At 44.3% G+C, this 20,589-nt stretch overlaps 3 protein-coding genes across 4 annotated transcripts; 1 reads left to right on the top strand and 2 right to left on the bottom strand.

Annotated features, from left to right (window-relative positions):
* Positions 1-476: 476 nt before the first annotated feature.
* lysmd1 (LysM, putative peptidoglycan-binding, domain containing 1) lies at positions 477-2,806 on the bottom strand. Its single transcript, XM_021559094.2, has 3 exons — positions 2,593-2,806; positions 2,080-2,396; positions 477-1,000 (listed from the first exon to the last, which is right to left on the bottom strand). Exons 1-3 carry the CDS (start codon positions 2,773-2,775, stop codon positions 814-816), a joined length of 687 nt encoding a protein of 228 aa, XP_021414769.1. The 5' UTR covers positions 2,776-2,806; the 3' UTR covers positions 477-813.
* Positions 2,657-5,728, top strand: scnm1 (sodium channel modifier 1). Of its 2 annotated transcripts, none has more exons than XM_021559085.2 (8): positions 2,657-2,792; positions 3,397-3,467; positions 3,591-3,679; positions 3,779-3,873; positions 3,999-4,099; positions 4,195-4,346; positions 4,448-4,580; positions 4,783-5,728. In XM_021559085.2, the coding sequence occupies exons 2-8, from the start codon at positions 3,454-3,456 to the stop codon at positions 4,904-4,906; spliced, it is 708 nt and encodes a 235-aa protein (XP_021414760.1). In that variant the 5' UTR covers positions 2,657-2,792; positions 3,397-3,453; the 3' UTR covers positions 4,907-5,728. The 2 variants fall into 2 exon arrangements, with proteins under 2 accessions (XP_021414760.1, XP_021414753.1); XM_021559078.2 differs by having other exon boundaries at positions 2,767-3,197.
* Positions 5,729-6,476: 748 nt separating this feature from the next.
* LOC110487143 (tropomodulin-4) lies at positions 6,477-19,737 on the bottom strand. Its single transcript, XM_021559071.2, has 10 exons — positions 19,597-19,737; positions 12,300-12,481; positions 11,639-11,795; positions 10,937-11,059; positions 8,317-8,409; positions 8,078-8,208; positions 7,818-7,925; positions 7,552-7,695; positions 7,169-7,313; positions 6,477-6,890 (listed from the first exon to the last, which is right to left on the bottom strand). The coding sequence occupies exons 2-10, from the start codon at positions 12,405-12,407 to the stop codon at positions 6,868-6,870; spliced, it is 1,032 nt and encodes a 343-aa protein (XP_021414746.1). The 5' UTR covers positions 12,408-12,481; positions 19,597-19,737; the 3' UTR covers positions 6,477-6,867.
* Positions 19,738-20,589: the final 852 nt, after the last annotated feature.

Consider the following 20,589-nt stretch of genomic DNA (forward strand, 5'->3'; position numbering starts at 1 on the left):
GAGGAGGTGTTATGGTGCTTTGCTGGTGGTACTGTGATTTATTTAGATTTCAAGGCACCCTTAACCAGCTTGGCTACCACAGCATTCTGCAGCGATATTCCATCCCATCTGGTTTGGGCTAAGTGGGACTATCATTTGTTTTTCAACAGAGCAATGACCCAACACACCTCCAGGCTGAGTAAGGGCTATTTTACCAAGAAGTGATGGAGTGCAGATGACCTGGCCTCCACAATGCCCCGACATCAACCAAATTGAGATGGTTTGGGATGAGTCGGACTGCAGAGTGAAGGAAAAGCAGAAAACAAGTGCTCAGCGTATGTGGGAACTCCTTCAAGATTGTTGGAAAAGCATTCCTCATGAAGCTGGTTGAGAGAATGCCAAGAGTGTGCAGAGCTGTCATCAAGGCAAAGGGTGGCTACTTTGAAGAACCTAAAATATATCATATATTTTTGATTTGTTTACTACATGATTCCATATATTTACTACATGATTCCGTTTTATTTCATAATTTTGATGTCTTCACTACAAATGGAGAAAATAGTAAAAATAAAGAAAACCATTGAATGAGTAGGTGTTCTAAAACTTTTGACCAGTAGTGTATTGTCAAAATGAAACTCATCCTCCCAGCAAAATAATTATATCAACAGTGCTAACGACCAACTTTCAAGTACCAAGTCCATAGAGCAGCAGGTTACTCGTTAGTGAAAATAAGAACCCTCCTAAATCTGTTTGCCAGATTAGCTTGGCAGCCAATCCCTTTGATTTATGCATTAGTACATGTGTCCCATGATCTGCCTGACAGAGGCAATGAAATCACAACTCAAAGATCTCATCCTCTCTTTCTCTCAGTTTCTTGGTGCATTTGGTGATGGTGAGGGGCAATGCACCAAGTATGGCTTGCTGATGCATTCTGGGAGAGGTGACAACCGTGGCACTGTTTGACCTTGTAAATCGACGGTCTGTTGTCTTGCTGGTGGCACAAGCTTCCAAAGATGTCAATCTGTGATGGAAAACCCCAACAGGTGAAATAAACAGAAGCTTGACAAAATCATTATATGAAGAGCTAAGCACATAATACAGTGTTTCCCAAACTATGGGGTCGCGAGAAAAACGTAAATACATTTATTTTAACTTGCTGTTGCCGCTTGATGCAGTTCCAATAAACATAACAATTTCTATTGTCTTCCTACAAATGTCTCCATCTTTTGAACCGTTCAAGCTTCAAAATGTTATGACCCCATCACTCAAATATAAGACTTTGTTTGCCTCTACAATGACCACAAATGAATCATTAAGAGTGGACAAGACAAGGAACTAAATCAGACTTTTTTTTCTTCTTTTTCACACAGAAGATCATACAAAAATATTTCCTGATCATCTTCTGAACTCCCCAATACCTTTCTGTTGCATGTCACTTCAAAGCATACTTCCTTCAGATTGAAATACTGTCAGACTGATTTGCAATAGACTGTCTTAGCCCCAATTAAAAAATTGAAACATTGGCCGTTGATTACATACCTTTTTTTTTTTTACATGGTGGGGTGGCACATTTTTTTTTATATCATAATGGGGTCACGGGACAAAAAAGTTTGGGAACCCCTGATAATAACATGCTATTGATGTCATGACATCATCACATTGACACCCTACATGTTTAAATGGATATTAGCATTTCATCAAAGTTAAAGCTGCAAACGTTTTGGGCGACTGACCAATTTCAAATAGAAATGTGTTATAGATCTGTCATTCTCATTGAAAGCAAATCTAAGATGCTGTAAATCTGTTCTTTGTGAACTATTTCTATGCTTCCTTTTCTTAAATTTCATTTTTGCATATTTTCTCTTTTGGTTTTGTACACCATATTCAAACAGCTAAATACAATATTTTTGGTCATGGAAAAGGCATTCCACAATATATTTGCTTGTTTTGTTACAAACTGAAATTAGGAAAACTATTGGATTTTGGTGGAGCGATTTCTGCATAGTGCATCTTTAAGAACTTTAACGTAAACTCTCAGACTGACCACTAGTTTATGACAGGACAGAATAGTACGATATTAAGTTATCTGGGTGAATTTACCGTTTTTCTCCCTCTTGGCATCTTTTCACAGCTTGCTTGGACTGGCTGATCATACGATCCATCCTTTTTAAGAAATTCATTGGAGAAAGTTCTGATATGCCTTCTTGTGTCTTTTCAGAGTTGTTCACTGGCTTCCCATTTTGAGTAGAGCCTTCTTTACTTGCACTGTCCTGTACCTGGCCTGAGTCCTCCTCAGTCACATCAACCCCACTATTAGCATCACTGTTGTAGTCTGACAGCACAGGGATAGAAAGAGACTTCTTTAAGAATATCGAGTCATTCGTGTACAGTCTATTTGCTCTTTTGATTTGTTCCATCTGTTAAAAAGAGAAAATTGCAGAATATGTGAGTTTATGAAGGTAAACAAAGTTATCACCATAGCAAAAGCCTACAAAAGCCAATTTTGAGTTGTCATGCAATAAAAACTCCTCACTGACAAACTGTCTACTGGGGAAACATTAAAAATAGTCAAACAATTAGGAAGAATGTCAATGCCATTGTCTAGCTACTCACAGATACTCCATATTTCAACGCGAGTCCTTGCAGCGTCTCTCCTGGTTGAACTAGGTGTTCAATTCGTCTTTGTCGTACCGGAGAAAGGTTGGATTGTACAAGACTGCCGTATGACCTCGTGCGGTTAACGGGGACTAGACCGTCTCCACTGGTTGAAAGAGGAGCCCGTTCCCCGTGGAACATGGTGGAGCTTGTAACTGGTAAGCTAACTAGCAGTAGTTTGTCAGCTAGCTAAATCGCCTACCATGCGAGTATACAACTAGAAAACCCGTATAATCGTTATTGTAGGGAGGTGCTAGCTAATAACAGTGTTAAAGTGCATGTAGCTAGTTTACCTTATCCCGTCGACTAGTTAGCTTCTAAACAAAAACTTACCATAAAGATTTATTCAGGCACTGTCAGTTTCCATGGCTGCCGTGGTATGACCAACTCCCATAATTCCTCACTGAAAGCAGGAAGTAGCTAAATTACAAACGGCTTTGAAGATGTTTGGAGTAGCTAGCTATTAGCAAATAAAAGACCTTCAACTACCAAATATATTTAGCTAAACCTAAATGTCGTTTAAAAGAGATGGCAATGATCAGAGTCAATTGAATATCCTCAAGGTAAGCCATCTTACTAGTTGTTGCTTACATAAATCAGTTTGGACGCATGGAGCAGCTTGTGACCATATATAACTGATTCAAACGTTACTTTAGCTAGCTATATGGTAAAGTTTGTAATTTGTACTGTTTCATATTAGCTAACTAAGTATTTATCTAGTTAGATAACGTAGCTAGCTAACGTTAATTATTTATTTCCCAGAAACGGCGTGTTGCAGATCTCCTGTCCAATTTCATTCCAGAGGATGAGGCAGCCTTGATGAAAAATGGAAGGTGAAGCACCGGCATCATTGCTATCAACTGGAATGAATCCTTAACCAGATCTTAGTGTTGTTTTTATTTGGCAGAGCAAGCACTTATCATAAGCATCTGTATTTTTTCCTAATTCCCTTTCAGATACACCTGCCTTGTGTGTTCATACCGCCCTGTTTTTGATACAGTTGACATGCTGACAGTACACAGAAAGGGGAAAAGACATCTCGAAGGTGGTACATATGAATGATCAATTGTTTTCCCAAGCAGGAAGCTATATCAAAACCATCTGTGAAAGCTGAATGTACCAACACTAATCCTTTCTTTGCCAGGGATGAAGTGGTTTTATGGAAAGAAAACTCAACTGAAAAATGAGATATCTAAACGAAAACATGAAAACTATGTTCAAGCTGAAGATAGCCAACAGGTAAAGCTATATAACTAGCTCAGTTACTCAGTGAAATATTTTGTCTTTGTAAACCTGAGGCTTTAGACTAGTGTAAACTGGAGTGTTGACTATGCGTCATGTTGTTTTTTTTGTTTTCCCCATAGGAACCCTCTAGTTCTGCCCCCCTGTTGACACAGACACGTAAACTCACCCACCACGCCTTATTGAAGACTGTGCCATACAACAGTTGTCACAAAAAGACAAGGTACTCTATGTTGAAAGTGATATGTTATTGTGGAGTAGTACCCTACACATTACTACAATCACATGTTCATAGACCCCTTTGAAATGTATTTCCAGTACAAAGTCTGAAAAAGAATCAACTAGTTCCATTCCAGACTGTGACATCAGCCCCTCCAGCACAAGACTATTATCACCACATCAAATGTCAGTGGAGACGATAAGAGATACAGACATTATGTCCTTACCCAGTTCCAACAGTAATACAGCAGGTAAAGTCTAGATGTATTGTTAATAATGTTATCCTATTACAAATCTATAATGATTGTTCTCCCCTCTAACCCTTTTGTTCAATGCCGTTCATCCTCACTAGTCAATCAGGGATCGTGTCCAATCGGGAGAAATAATGAAGTGTGTAAGGAGTCTCAGCCAACAGCGACCCAGGAGTCGGAACCTATGACAGCTCAAAGGAGGGGAGAGATGGAGCATTACCTTAAATTGAAAAGGTACTGTGTACCTAGAAAGTCTTGACTCATTCAGCTTCACCACTGATCAGCATTTGTCATTTCATTCAAATTTCTCACTGGCTTCATGCATATTTTAAGCTTGTTTTTTCAAATGTGAAGGCTGCAGTTATGTAAGTTCACCACCAGAGGTCAGTATGCCATCTTAACTTTTCTACCACCTCTCTTTCACTTTCTGCCTCAGTGCGGGATGGCTGCAAGACAGGAGTGGCCAGTGGGTAAAGGATGAGAATGTGGAGTTTGATTCGGATGAAGAGGAACCCTCATTGCTCCCATCCTCTCCCCCCACTGACGCAACAGAGGGCTGACCAGATGAGCAGCAGTGACCAGATCAACACCACCACCTTCCCACAATCCCTAACCCTTTCCTCAAACCCTGCTGCTGACACAAAGGTCCCGTTTGGACATACATCTGTTGACTCAACAGTTATGGAGCGCACTCTGTTGCGGTAATGACAACATTAAAAGAGCAGTACTAGATCATCTTGAACTGCCTCCATGCTTCCTTTGTTCCTTGGAACTGCCTCCATGCTTTCCTATCTCAGGGAAGATGCATTGGTGCTTGAGACAATGCTTTGATTGATTCTCAGCACCCTTTGTGTTATTCCGTTTGCCCATTTTATTTAGGTCCAACACCTCCCCTGTTAAGGCTATGCTTCTGTGAGTTTACCATAAATCAACAGCATATAGGACAATATTACTGCTAATTTTGGTAGTGGAGCCACCGGTTAACATTCTTCAGAAGGTTCTCATTTGTGACCACTCTATATATTGGATAACCTAGAGAAAGGGAGCGTGTGGACTTAACGGGGGTTAGTTTTAAATGATGATAAAGTGTGGCAAAAACGGAGTACCTGATCATTTTTTTTGAGCTCAGTGCGTGACTTCCACAAGACGTTTGGAGTGTTTGTTGACAGTTTTTACCTCGTGTCGATGCAGTCGTGTGTCATCAAGACTGATGTTATGGAGTTAAATTGTCAATGCAATAAGTCATGTTGATTCTATCATGTTACTTGTACTTTTAGATGACTAAACAAAACAGTTGTCCTCCATTGCTAACTAGCCACAATGTTCAATGTCTGTTTGAATAACCCAGATACAAGGGAGTAAAATAAAGCACTACTTAACTTAGAACTGTATACCAGGTCAGTCACTAAATACTCTGCTTGGTACCCTACATAACTATAAATACACATGCACTTTACTGTGGCTGAATGATCAAAGGGGAATAAATAACCCCAGGAATAGCATCTGGTATGGCAATGCTGACCTTAAATCATTACAAGCCTGATCCCTGTGCCAAATGTCACTCTTTATGGATGTAGCCGTACCACTGCAATCAAGGTTTCAAAACCCATCTCCCAATTTATTCAAAACCTGCTAGGCGACATTTCTTTACAAGAAATTATAAATGTTGCTTAAATTGAGCATGATAATCAAAACACATTGCTTAATACATGTATACAATGAATGTGTACATGGAGAAGGGAGCCACTCCAATGCTATGAAAATCCTCAGAGGTTAGCAGCTGTTTGGTGAAGGCTCACGAGTCTCCTTGGGTGCATATGGGTGCCCCCTCCCCTTCAGACCCTTTTAAAAGTTGGTATATTCTGGGAAGGGTAACTCAAGCCCAGAGGACTAGGTTACATTCCCAATGGGGGGAGTAAAAATAGGTCAGGAGGTTTGGGGATCCGGCAGGCTCAATGAGGTATTGAATTGTTCCGATTCTCAAGATCTCGGAGCACACGGTATACTCTTGTATCTGCTTGTACCTTGTGTCAGCTCTGAATTTTGAACCATGGAAATTATGAATGTTGAATATTATGTATGTTCACATGAGGTGATGAAATGGCAAAAATATCACATTCAGCCCATTAAAACAATTATTTAAACATTTTATTTAAAGTATTTACAGATTTTCTTTTCCTAGATATTGCACCACCACCATGTAGGAGTTCAGTCATTTTCTGAGTGTGTTTTCATGGCACAGTCTAGAAGCATAAATGACACTTTACAACACTTTTTTACAATGCTTTTATGATGAATTCAATGGTCTACAAAAAGCTATTTGTGGTTAATGAAATGGAAAGCTTGGACACAGACATAGAAATGAACACCCGGCCTTGAGAGGAGCACAGAGGGTTTGTTGCGCCCCATTGACAAAGCTAGCGCAAAGCTGTCAATGGCAGTTGTTTGAGTTGTTAGGTCCAAGGGGCTGAATTGATAGGCTAGCGTCTTGTGAGCGCAATCTTGTTGCTCCACTCTCATCTCATCTTACTCTCTGTTGACGAACTGGACAGAGAAAGAAAAGGAACAATATGAGTCAGCCAGAGTACATTATCAATGGTCATCCGAAAGCTGAAATACCTCAGTAACAGGCTAGACCACCTAGGACAACTAAACATGAACTGAAAATCTGTCATCATGTCAGAATTATAGCCACTTTCTGAGGGTATTATGACAGCCTCGTCACAAAAACCCTAACAGGAAGAATGTCAAGCACTTTAAAATTGACCATGTTAAACGAAATACAATAATTGTCAGTACGCATGCATTCTCCAGACACTCACTTATGTCATTGTTCCTGGTGATGGCGATGGCTGCTCTAGCCCGAGGCCCCTGCTGGGTGAAGTGGTAGCCGATCTTTACGATGCTGGAGTTGTTCTCCAACATGGTGGCAATCTCCATCTCACAGGAGTCCCCCAGTTTCTGTCTCTAGGAGTGGGGTGGGTCAAAGGATGAAAATGACTTCAATAACCCCATAACCACACAAAATCACAGCATTATCTTGTTATAAGTTTATTATAGTTTTTTCTATAGTCTTTTAATGTCTTTTGAGGAACTCAGGGAATTTGTTTTATATTCAGTTGTTTATACAGCATACATACAGTATGTAGCACTATTCAAATGTATGTATTCATACTATAGCATACTTTCTGTATGGGTGTCTGACCTGGTTGTCAATCTTGATCTCGGTCAGTGTGGTGTTGTTGGCCATGGCCTTGACGATGGCATTCATGCCCTCGCAGGTGATGAAGTTGGACTCGATGTTAAGACTCTGCAGAGTGGTGTTCTCCTGGAGCATCTCAGCAACAGCCTGATTCACACACAGACAGACTAGACTAGAGTCACATTCATTAGTAACAGGGGGGAAATTACAATAAGGATGTGAAAATGAAGATTCTTTGTTGCTAGTCTGGGGGAGAAAGATGTACTCACATAGGCCACGGGGTCGTTGCTACGGGTAGCGGCAATGCTCAGATACTCCACGTGAGTGTTGCCCTTCATCGCCTCAAAGATCTCTTTCAGAGTTGGGATGGGAATGTCCTACAGGACAGACAGATCTCAATCACTTTATGCTGATTCAGTACGCCATAACACACAAGGCTACACGCTACCATCAAGTGATCTCATCCTCCATTGTAGAATTGGTCACTGTGTACGTTCAGACCATAGGATCTAAAGCCCACTGGCTTCACCTTGATGTTGTTGAGGTTGACATCAAACAGGCTGCTGTCGTTTTTCTGGATCTGCTGAAGGGTTTCCTCCACGTTTGTGGGGTTGGGGGGCTCGTCTGGGAAGATCTTGAATGCATCTGGTTTTACTACGCCTAAAAGCACAGGAGTATCACAGGTTAGTGTGACTTTCCTAAACATGTAATATACAGAATACCGTAGTAGGTATGTTCTGCTCTGCTGGTCAACCTCGTCATACGTACTGTTGATGCCCTCTGTGTTGGCGATGGTACCAGTGGTGCCCAATGCGTCGTAGTACTGCTTGTTGCTCATCAGTGTGTACATTCCCAGAATAGCTGCAAAGAAATGGGAAGGATTTATATATCTGTAACTCTCATTCATCATCCAGTAATATTTCCTCAGTTCAACATAATTAATGGTAGCTGTCAGCTGAGACCTTTAGCATGTTATTGCCCCAGTAAGTAATCACAAGGCCTTAATTATAACTAAACTGAGAGTGTATGTGACTGCAATAATTTATGAGGGCATTGTTTTGACAGGCAGGTCTCCCAATCTCAATTATACTCTACATATCTTCATGTAGAGAGGTGTATCTATTTCAACAACTGAATTGTACATTTACAGTATACACTCAACACTGTGCAGTACATTGTATCATGAGGTACAGTATTTACCATGTTATGCACGTGCCTACTCTGTGTGTCTGCTTGACCAGATAAGGACATTGTAGCCTTTCCTCAGTTCTCACAGAGAGAGCTGCAGTCACTGTCTCTAATCTCAGTGCCTCCAGGCCCTAAGGACGTTATGAAACCAAACAATGCGAGCCATGCAGACACACCAAGCCCAATGTTATTCTAACTGAAAATGGGCCAACACATAATGAATGGTTATTTGGCCCCTAATTTAGATGCATACATAGACATAGAGGCCATTGTATTGTTCAGTTTGACACCACGCCCTGGGGACAAGTACTTTAAATTCCAAATATGCGGGTGAGTTAGCTCAGCTAAGCACTGCTAATTTTACAAGATGGGACGTAGAACAATGGTCTCCTAAAAATATTGGACTGGAGCTGCTGTTGCTTTGCTCAAATCCCCAGTAGAGGGCAGCACTTTGAATATCTCTCTCACAGTCTCATTAAAGACCAAACTGTGTCACACACCAACTGCTGTGACAGCAATCCCCCACCGCCCACGGGCTCTGACCTGGGGCAGGCTGGGAATTATGGGAGGGAAGGCCTTGTGAGGAGACCGGGATCCAGAGACAGCTGGTCTGGTGCAAACGTGCCAATGTCACCATGCTTGACTCTACAGTAGCTTTACAGTACATCCAGCCTCTCAATAATTACCACAATTCCCCAAATACCATCAGTATTATTAAGAGTGAATAAAAAGCATCAATTAAATCTCAACTGACTGAGTCCCTCTCCCTCCCTTGCTGCTGGTGGAGCCGGCCAGGCAGCTATGCTATTGTGGACTCAGATCCAGCCCCAAACAAAAGAGTGACAGAGGCTAACAAAAGTTTAATCCTCATCTGGACTCCCTCCAGGGTCAAAACTGTGTTCTCAATGAGGGGGTTAATGACTGGCTAATCTATGTGGACACACAGTTCCACTCCCCAAACTCCCCCACTGTCACTTTCCTTACGCCTATTCTCTGTGGCTGTGGCTCTGCTGTTAAAGGAAAAGCAGTTAGGAGGCCTGCCTCTCGGTCTGAGGCTCCCCTGCACCGTGGGTGGATACGGAGTGGGATTTAACTATTGTGATAAACAGTGTTTGTTCTGGGCCATACTCTGAATGATATGTGAATAAGGGTGTTATGGTCTCACATGGTTGTGTAGCTCAAAAGAGGTCGAGGCGTGAATTCTCATCGAATTAGATATCATTGGGAAACAAAAAATGTACCGTGTGTTTTTTGGGTGAAAATCACCTATATCAAATTGAAACAATGTCAGAGACATTTTGCAGATGCAGTAAATGATGAAGTCCTTGTTAGGCATTGATATGAAGTAAGCACAGTGTGAGTTCAAAAACAACCAACAAATCGGGTTGGCACTGTAAAGGATGATGAGACCAAAATATCTGTTCAAGCATTTGACATCTCCATTGGGGTAAACATGGAAAAAATGTAAACACGTTGATTCAATTAATTATGTTTAAAACAAGGTTGCCTCTTGTTTGGTGTAAATTGATATAGTACCTTTACCCAACAGACAAGTCTGACTCCCTCCCCATCCCTCTTTCCATTCCTCCCTTCTTTTGGTGGCTCTTGACCAGCTTATTTTTGTGTTGCTGCTGAGCGCAGGGAATTGGAGCCCCCCCATGCCATGTCCCACATCCCATGTCTTTGCATGTCTGTATATGTGGGATTGGGTCTGTGAAGCACTGGAACAATAATATTATGGACCAATAAGCAATGGAATAATATGGGCATATGACAAAATAATAAAATAGGCCAGGGTCACTGTAAACAATTGGGTCACATTACACAGGGCCGGCCCCAGGCATAAGATTTTGAAAAAGGTCAAGTTTTTGCTGTGAGCCAATGGGGTAACCAAGGATAACCATTGGGCTGTTTTCTCGCAAAGCGGGCGGGGCCACAATGTTCTATTTAATACCAGCTGGGAGTATTGGGCAACATCACATTGAAACAATGTAAGGACAGAGAGGGATAGGGTGGCAGGTAGCCTAGCGGTTGGGCCAGGTAACCGAAAGGTCGCTGGTTTGAGTCCCCGAACCAACTAGGTGGAAAATCTTTTGATGTACCCTTGAGCAAGGAACTTAACCCTAATTGCTCCTGTAAGTCGCTCTGGATAAGAGCGTCTGCTAAATGACAAAAATGTAAAAAATGGATAGGTTCTCACCTGCGATGTCACACATCTCAGCGTCAGTGGCATTCTTCAGAGCCTCCTCCAGCTCAGGCTCCAGGGTGATCTGCTCATGGTCGGGGATCTTTCCATGGCCCTCCTTAGGAACAAACGCTCTCCCTGGAGAGGGACAGAGAGAGAGAGAGAGAGAGAGAAGAAGGAGAGAAGTAGAGAGAAAGACACATACAGAGGGACTGTCAGGGAAACTAGTATCCAAGGGGTCATGAGCAGACTGTAAACAAACAGTACCTATAGCACCAGGGGAAAACCTTTGTTCTCTCAGAATGTATCTTGTATCATATAACTTTATATTGAGATTCTAAAGAATGACATGATTGTAATATTCCACTTACAGTGGATTTGTTTTTGTTTTAGTAAAACAATGATTTGGATTGTTTCTGAAAAACACTAAGAAAGCCCTGGTTTATATGGGCTTTGTGAATAAACGCCAAAAAACTACATTTTCTATTGTATAATTGTATGCATCCCATTTCCATATCAATGTTACACAACCGCTAAAATTACACTTTTAAGTCATCACTTATCATGACTTATTTATAAAGTTAAAAACGTTTGATTGTTTTTCAGTTAAAAGCAGTGGTTCTGAGACTGTGGGTCGGGACCCAAAAGCCACTCATGTAGTGTGGAGTGTGGAGTAGTGGAGTCAATAGTGTTGTTCAGTAGTGTAGTATACCGTACCTTTCTTCTCGCCAGTAAAAGGCACTAGGTCGTCCCTGTCCTCATGCTCCAGAGCTGTTTTCTCTAAGTGATCCAGCAGGGCGTCACGATCAAACGCCCCCGTTGGGCTCTTCTTGGTTTGGTCACGCTGGCGGTACCCGGCTGGCAGGATGGCATTCTGGGACAGAAACAGTAGGGGTCAGAGGGCATGTGGACATTGTACAAAGAGTTCTGAATCCTCTGAGGTTCTAGTAGCTGGTTGATTGAGACTGTGGTTTTTGAGATGTTGGAAAATGGATTTATACGATTTGTAACTACAGTATGAAGCTGTGTAATCAACAGAAAATTCCTAAGTAAGTCTTACAATGTCCGAGGTCAAGGTAACATGGGGATTATGTTATTGGCAGTGCCTCAGTTGTGTTGGTGTTCTGGGTGTATCAGTGAATCTGTTGTGTAAGGTACGCCAGGATTGTGGGCTCGGTTCGCAGGGCCACTCACACGTAAAATGTATGCATATATGAATGTCGCGTTTGGATAGAAAGTGTCTGCTAAATGGCACATTATTATTATTATTATTATACTATGAGCCTTGTGGATACCTCAGTCTTTGAGTCCCTGGAGTTATCCTTTCTACAATTAACTCCCTTATTTGCCACAAGGGGCCCTCTGGGGCCCTCAGTACCTCGGGGTCCATCTCCAGCAGCTCACACTCCAGCGCCTCTATCTCCTCAGGGCTCATCCCTTTGAGGATGGCATCCTCGTCGATGTCCCGGGGGTCGCTTTTTGACATATCTGCAGGCTGGCTGGGCTCCTAGCTAGGGTCACAAACACACCACACACCCCTGGGGTAGAGCAGGGCACTTTCTGTGGGGAGAAGCAAGAGAAAGGAGAGGATGCACTTGTGAGACAGGGATACAGATTGGACAGATCTTGACAGATATGACCTCTCAGATCACAATAGTGAAGGATACTATGTGTCGGTGTCCTATTAGGACTAGCCAGTGTGACAGAACCTGGGTAGCTAGGCCTTAAGCACACAAACTATTTTAATTTACTGTGTCTCGTGAGCAACTTATGTGTCACGACTTCCTCCGAAGTCGATGCCTCTCCTTGTTCGAGCAGCGTTCGGCGGTCGGTGGAAAGTCCAGACTATGGTGGAAAGTCCAGACCAGGTCTCCACCGTGCGCTTTCCTCCTGAATATGCCGATTTGGCTCACGCCTTCTCCAAAAAGAAGGCGACTCAATTACCACCCCATCGACGGGGCGATTGTGCAATAAATCTCCTGGTAGATGCTGCACTTCCCAGGAGTCACTGTATCCCCTCTCACAGGCGGAGACAGCGGCTATGGAAACATATGTCTCCGAATCCCTGCGTCAGGGGTACATTCGGTCCTCCACTTCACCCGACTCCTCGAGTTTCTTTTTTGTGAAGAAGAAGGAGGGAGGTCTGCGCCCGTGTATTGACTATAGAGGTCTGAACCAGATCACTGTGAGGTACAGTTACCCGTTACAGCTCATAGCCACAGCGATTGAGTCAATGCACTGAGCGTGCTTCTTCACCAAACTAGATCTCAAGAGCGCTTACAACCTGGTGCGTATCCAGGAGGGAGACGAGTGGAAGACAGCTCTCAGTACCACCTCAGGGCACTATGAGTACCTCGTCATGCCGTACGGCTTGATGAATGCGCCATCAGTCTTCCAAGCCTTTGTAGATTAGATTTTCAGGGACCTGCACGGGCAGGGTGTAGTGGTGTATATTGATGTAATTCTGATATACTCCGCTACACGCCTGTTGGAGCATGACCTGTACGTCAAGGCTGAGAAATGCCTGTTCTTCCAGCAGTCTGTCTCCTTCGTAGGTTACTGCATTTCCACCTCAGGGGTGGAAATGGAGAGTGACCGTATTTCAGCCATGCGTAATTGGCCAAGTCCCACCACGGTAAAGGAGGCGCAGCGGTTCTCAGGGTTTGCCAACTACTACCGGAGGTTTATCCGGGGTTTTGGTCAGGTAGCGGCTCCCATTACCTCACTGCTGAAGGGAGGCCCGGTACGTTTGCAGGTATGTTTGCAGTGGTCGGCTGAGGCGGACAGGGCTTTTGGTCACCTGAGGGCTCTGTCTACCTCGGCTCCCGTGCTGGCCCATCCGGATCCCTCTTTGGCGTTCATAGTGGAGGTGGAAGCGTCCGAGGCTGGGATAGGAGCTGTACTCTGTGCTCTCAGCGCTCAGGTACACCGCAGAAGCTCCGCCCCTGTGCCTTCTTCATGAAGAAGCTCAGCCCGGCGGAGCGAAACTATGACGTGGGAGACCGGGAGCTGTTGGCTGTCATCAAGGCCTTGAAGGCGTGGAGACCTTGGCTTGAGGGGGCTAAACACCCTTTTCTCATCTGGACTGACCACTGCAATCTGGAGTACATCCGGGCAGCGAGGAGACTGAACCCTCGCCGGGCAAGGTGGGCCATGTTTTTCACCCGTTTTGTGTTCACCCTTTCCTACAGACCAGGCTGCCAGAACGTGAAGGCAGACACATTGTCCCGGCGGTATGACACAGAGGGGCAGCCCATGGATCCCACTCCCATACTCCCCGCCTCCTGCCTGGTGGCGCCGGTAGTGTGGGAGCTGGACGCGGACATTGAGCAGGCATTACGTGCAGAGCCCGCTCCCGTCCAGTGTCTCTCCAGGTGGAGAGGGTTAACCAGGATGTGGGTAGGTTTCTGAGATCCTATTGCCAGGATCGGTTGGGGGAGTGGGCAGCGTTCGTGCCCTGGGCAGAGATGGCCCAGAACTCGCTCCGCCACTCCTCCACTAACCTCTCCCCCTTCCAGTGTGTATTGGGGTATCAGCCGGTTCTGGCCCCTTGGCATCAGAGTCAGACCGAGGCTCCTGTGGTGGACGACTGGTTCCGGCACGCGGAGGAAACATGGGACGCAGCCCATGTTCACCTTCAGCATGCCGTGCTGTGCCAGAAAGTTGGCGCAGACCGTCACCGCAGTGAGGCCCTTGTGTACGCACCGGGGGACCGGGTCTGGCTCTCGACTCGAAACCTGCCCCTCCGCCTGCCCTGCCTGAAGCTGGTTCCGCGGTTTGTGGGGCAATTTAAAGTCCTGAGGAGACTGAACGAGGTGAGTTACAGGTTACAGCTTCCCCCAGATTACCGTATTAACCGCTCATTCCATGTGTCTCTCCTCAGGCCAGTGGTGGCTGGTCCGCTCCAGGAGTCTGAGGTGCGGGAGGTTCCTCCACCCCCTCTGGACATCGAGGGGGCCCCGGCGTACTCCGTTCATTCCGTACTGGACTCGAGGCGTCGGGCGAGGGGCCTTCAGTACCTCGTGGACTGGGAGTAGTATGGTCCGGAGGAGCGATGCTGAGTTCCGGTGGAGGACATGTTGGACCCTTCACTGCTGCGGGAGTTCCATAGTCTCCATCCGGATCGCCATGCGCCTCGCCCTCCAGGTCATCGGCGTGCTGCTGGAGCGTCATGGGGGGGGGGGGGGGGGTACTGTCGATGACTCTCCTTGTTCGGGTGGCGTTCGGTGGTCAGCGTCGCAGGTCTTCTAGCCATCATCGATCTACTTTTCATTTTCCATTTGTTTTGTCTTGTCTTCCCACACAACTGGTTTCAATCCCATCATTACATATTGTGTATTTAACCCTCTGTTCCCCCCATGTCCTTGCCCGGAATTGTTTATTGTAAGTGCTTGTGCACGTATGCTGGTGTGTGACTGGTTTTGTTACCCATTGTTTGTTTGTTCTATTTTACGGTGGTTTTTATTATTAAACTGCTCCGTTGGAACACAGTTTTTTCTCTCCTGCGCCTGACTTCTCTGCCGCCAGTATGCACCCTTTATATTATGATCTCCATTGAGTATTATTGTTGCCAGTCCGCAGCGTTGCCTCTGACGGTATGATGGTAATAATAACTGTATTTCCAGTATCACACATTTCCCTGGAGAACCCTGCTGTCCACATGAATGCACAAATAAGCACTGCCATAACACACAAACACTGCAACATTTTAACTGAGCACTCCTTTTTTCTCCGGAAACTGAACTGAAATGAACACACTCCTATAGAACTGGAGCTATGGATTCAAAAGGGAGAGGGAGAGAGCGAGGGACAAGGAAAGAAAACGTGAAAGCGAGGGAGAGAGAGTGCAGGTTCTTTGCTATTCTTAGTTCCAATGTGGTGAGCTAGGGGTATAGAGTTACAGAGGCGAGGATAGCGGAGCAGAGGGATGCGTTCCCTTATTTATCACTGGCTGACACCCGCTAGCGGCCCCACCCGTATTCCCTCTACACCCACCGGTGGACAAGCCCAGATAGAGACACAACACAGATCTGAGTTCAGTTTCAAGAGAGAGATGAGCTCAACCATGAAACAAACACAAAGCCTTGGCACTCAGTGGAGGAAATACCACAACAATATCATACTGTATATAACTCTGGCGAAACAGGTGACTCATAGGTATGAGTAATGCACCTATCAAGTGTAGGGTCAAATCCATCTACATTTTCAATTTTAAATCTGTATTCCATTTCATATTGCTCTTTTTAGGAAATGCTTTCAGAATTGACCCTAATTGTTGACCCTGACCACTTATATAGTAAATCAAACACAAAAGTTGACCTTTATGTGAAGACCGTACATCTACCATTGCAACCGAAACAGTTCTATGAGAGCTATTCAAGGGTTACTGAGAAGCCCAAGTCAGTGTTTGGCAATCTAACACCCCAAGTCAATAACAGAAAACCAAATGCATCCATCAATAGGAAATCAATGTCCTGGGTGTTGAACACGTCCATTAGCAGCTGATTGTTGTGGTGTCTAACCTTGTTCCTTTCTGCAGTGGTGTGCTTTGTAGCCCTTGATCAAGTTACAATGTCAAATTTTATTAGAGTGCCCACACACATCTCGTGACTTCTTGCAAACAAACACCTACACACCTTAGACCTTAGAATAGACTGCTTTCACAGAATGCTTAGTCTACCTGTAAATAAGGCTCTGGTGGTGACAATACACTTTGACAGAACATCTAAAATTGGTAAGTCTTCTGAGACACACTGTGATTGTCTGTGTGTGTGTGTGTGTGTGTGTGTGCGTGCGTGCGTGCGTGCGTGCGTTGCCGTGTCGTAATTAGTGAGCTATCTTAGAATTACAGTAAAACATACTCTTACCACAGAAATACTGTAAAGTGTGTGTATAATAACTTCAAGTGTGGCATGTGTCCATGTATGTTTGTGTTCAGTGGAGGGGACACCTCGTCAGCACAGTGCAGCTTTAATATGTTAAGCCAATGGCACGAACACTGGATCAAACAGCTGAGTGTGGAAAAAGATGGAGCAAACAACTGTATGTACCTTTTAGTTCACGTGTTTCCCTGATTAAGGCGTAGTGCCAAGAAGCATTGGCATTTAATTTGTTCTCTTGCACATTGCAGGAACAACTTGGACTTGACTGGATGCAAAAGCAGCACAGCTTTCTCCTTTTCTAATTTGTATGGACAGATGAGGACAAACGTACTCTTGAATGTAGCTCAATGAAGTTGTAACACAATAGGGCAACATCCAAAAATGAATCTCCTGATTCAACTGCACCAAAGCCCTTGAGCCCATGAGGTTTGTTTGAATAAATAGGCTGCATATACTATCGCTCTGAGTTTTACAACGCCCTGGCCTCAGTATACAACACTACCAAGTACAGAGGTTTTACTGTGTATGAATGAGACTATACCAATTCAGCACAACAAGTGTTCTATCAGAAACCTTTAAAAGCCTTCTGACAAATGTGCTTGATAAGTGTTCAAGAGGCAGAATGCCATATTTTGATTCATTGTGTCATTTTAATGTGCTTTTAACCAATCAGAATTCAGGATTTAATTAGCATATTTAATATTCTGGGAGACGTCAGACTGGAAAGTAGTGCGCACACACCTGTCCATAGTGTTCCTATTGGGTTTATATGGGAACCAACCTAGTATCTGAGCGGAAGTGTCACCTGTCAAAGCCAGCTGGATCAGGACATTTCTTTCCATCCGGAATCCCAACCATTCCCTCCACCTGGGTTATGCCTGGCTAAGAGATTCTCTCGTGAAAGATAGTTATTTCATCACTACCCACTACTAAACAACATACCACTTCAAGCAGCTTTATGTTAGTTGTGGCCGCTAACCATCTGAGGAGTTGGTTAGTAAAATTCCAGCGACCTGTGCCGCTCGGTGGACCTCTTGTTTAGCCAATCAAAACTTCAGGAAATTGACACCTGGCTGCACAGATAGCCACACAGAGCACACCTGTTGAGAGGAGTGGGGTCCACCAAACTGATGCATCCCCCTATATTCATCATGGCTTTAAGTTCATTTCCCATCAACTGCATGGCATGGTGGCCATGATGTCACACGCTGTTGTGTTAGAGAGGCTCTGCTTTTTCCACTGGTGGCATCTGGTTCTGACAACTCTCACTCTCACTTTGTAATCTCAGCTACTCTGTGCAGGTCCACTAAAAGCTTGTGGATCCTTGGGACCAAATTAAGGGTCCACAATCTGTATGGTGATGTCCCATTCCAAGTTCATGATCCCACAAAGTCCAAGCCTCTGAGAGGTACAAAGTTCCAACAACTCATACAAAACAACTGTCTTGTTGTACAGTCCAAAATGGCTGTACGAACAGACAAGCCACATGACTTGGGTGAAACTGGAATGATCATTTGAGAGAGGGCCCAAAGTGTCAAAGCAGTGAGTCACTCCTCCAGTTGACACATTAGAAGATTTCACACTAGTTGCGGGTTGACTCCTCCAGGTCTTACTGCACAAGTGTAAAATTCCAAATCAACCACAACTTAATTTTAGCTTCACAGGTCAGCTACTTCCAACGGTGTAAATCTTCCCCGGCTTGTGTTGCGGCCTTCACCCCACACTGGAGTTCCACTTGGAGGACTAAAAGCAAAGTTACCTGAAAAATGTTAATGCTCATATTTTTATTTTGCTGAAGAAACTGGTATTTGCCATTCGCCATAAATACATGTTTTGATGACAACACACCAATACGGAAGTTTTCATAGCCTGAAAGCAATGAAATTGTTTTTCAAGTACAAACAACTTTTCAGAAAAGTGTAAGAACAGGTGGGAATTTATCTTTACAGCAATACAAGGACATTGTAATTCAGTTCCAATGCGTCTCTAAGATGCTGTAAGTCCACATCGTTAGCCACGGTGAAGACACATTTTGTGCCTGTTTTAAAGACTTTTAACACAAATCAGCCACAACTGGCCCCAGAGACGACTTCATCCGGCCAACACAGCTATTCAAACGCCATGTGTTGCAGTGAAGTTAGCTGGGAGTGGGGGTGGGGGTGAGGGACACCCCTTTAATTCTACCATCCCCTGAGACAACACCACAAAAGTGTATAGTGATAGACAGCTATGAGATGACTTAACCACAGCATACCAGCAAAAGATCTTCAATTGAGTGACAATACTTTAGCTTAGGGTTTCACTGGACTCCCATAGAAGAAACAGGGAAAAGTCTTTGCATACTTCCAGTCAGATGAAAATGTATTTCATTTTGGCTGAGCTTTGGTCAGTCGACCTTCATCAGAGCACTGGACTCCCATAGGAAATACCCAACTGTCAACTGTCAAAGTCATGGACAAAATAATCCAAGGCAATTAGAAGACCAACACACCAACTTCTACAGTCAAAGTTAAGTATTCAAGCAATACCAACATAAACCCAATGTTGGATGAAATTAACCTGCTATAAAGTTGTTCAATTCTAATGTTGTCAGACTTTATTCACATACTCGTCTCCCTAACTTTTCTGTCCCTGACACAGTCTCTCACACACAGACACATGCACATTGGGTAAAGCTTAGCCCCAAGCAGACACATAGAGAGAGAAAGAGAGGGAGAGAGAGAGATTAAAGAAAGGGCCACCCTCATGCCAACGGTATCCCCACAGTTGAGAGAGAAGCAGCCTCCCACCTACCTTCACAGAGTTGCAGTGCTGGAGCCCTCTACAAGGCAAAGCCTGCTGTTGGAACCCGAGAATGGTGTTTCTCTTTTTTCTATCCCCTCCCACCGGTTTTCTTTTTTCTATACCCCCCTCCCCTCCACTCCCCTCCACTCCCTTCTCCTATCTCCCCCTCCCCTCTCTTCTCTTGCTGTCCAGCCTTCTATGCTGAGACAGGGATACTGGCAGCACTTTGAGAGGTCAGCATTTTATTATTCTGGCTTTGCAAGAGCGACTGTGAATCACTGAGCAGAGTGAGAGAGGAAGAGGAAGAGGGAGGGAGGGAGGGAGGGAGGGAGGGAGGGAGTTGAGCGATGCCAATGTGCTAATCAGTGCCTCAATTAATATAGGGGTGTGTAGTGTAGTAGGTAACAGGGACATCTACTGGTGCTTTCTGAATCTCTGACAAAAGTTGTAACTACAGCTTATCAAGTTAAGACAGTATAAAGTGGTACTCTGTGGTATTCATAATTCCTATCGTACCTTTACTCAACATCTCCATCCCAGACTCCACTTTAATAATACCGCTAGGCTAGGCTAGGTTACTGCATTTAGAGACAACATGTGATTTGAGTATGAGAGGGGCCTCCTTGTCCAATAGGGTCATCAGATGAATCCATGTTACTGACCAACACTGGGGTGGCCTAAACTGTGAACTTCCAGCAACCTGAAACAAACAGAACATGACATGGAGGAGAGTTCCAAGGGGTTGGCTAATTAAGCGTTAGTGAACAGGAGGGTTAATGCAAGCTTCACAAAGTAGCTCTAGGGGTCAGTGTTATGGTCAGTTGATATTTTTAGGAAGAGATTAAGGGACAGGATAAGGATTTTAGACCTGGGTTCGAATAACTGTCACTACAGTCTTTATCTCTTCCCTTATCTAGATATATTCCTTGCCATCCTTTCAAGTTCTTTGATTCGTTCTCTTTGTCGATGCATGTTTTCTTCACTGTGAAGAACTGTGGGCTA

The sequence above is a fragment of the Oncorhynchus mykiss genome, chromosome 2 (genome assembly GCF_013265735.2).
Source record: "Oncorhynchus mykiss isolate Arlee chromosome 2, USDA_OmykA_1.1, whole genome shotgun sequence".
Lineage (NCBI taxonomy): Eukaryota > Metazoa > Chordata > Actinopteri > Salmoniformes > Salmonidae > Oncorhynchus > Oncorhynchus mykiss.

Excerpts from the sequence above, each read along its gene's own strand:
- lysmd1 (XM_021559094.2), bottom strand. The coding sequence starts at position 2,775 with ATGTTCCACGGGGAACGGGCTCCTCTTTCAACCAGTGGAGACGGTCTA. Across the intron at positions 2,397-2,592 it reads CGTTGAAATATGGAGTATCT|ATGGAACAAATCAAAAGAGC; the intron begins GTGAGTAGCTAG and ends TCTTTTTAACAG. Across the intron at positions 1,001-2,079 it reads TGCCAAGAGGGAGAAAAACG|ATTGACATCTTTGGAAGCTT; the intron begins GTAAATTCACCC and ends TTTCCATCACAG.
- scnm1 (XM_021559078.2), top strand. The coding sequence starts at position 3,147 with ATGTCGTTTAAAAGAGATGGCAATGATCAGAGTCAATTGAATATCCTC. Across the intron at positions 3,680-3,778 it reads GGGGAAAAGACATCTCGAAG|GGATGAAGTGGTTTTATGGA; the intron begins GTGGTACATATG and ends TTTCTTTGCCAG. Across the intron at positions 4,347-4,447 it reads TTCCAACAGTAATACAGCAG|TCAATCAGGGATCGTGTCCA; the intron begins GTAAAGTCTAGA and ends CATCCTCACTAG.
- LOC110487143 (XM_021559071.2), bottom strand. The coding sequence starts at position 12,407 with ATGTCAAAAAGCGACCCCCGGGACATCGACGAGGATGCCATCCTCAAA. Across the intron at positions 8,209-8,316 it reads CAACACAGAGGGCATCAACA|GCGTAGTAAAACCAGATGCA; the intron begins GTACGTATGACG and ends CTGTGCTTTTAG. Across the intron at positions 6,891-7,168 it reads CACCAGGAACAATGACATAA|TTCGTCAACAGAGAGTAAGA; the intron begins GTGAGTGTCTGG and ends TTCTCTGTCCAG.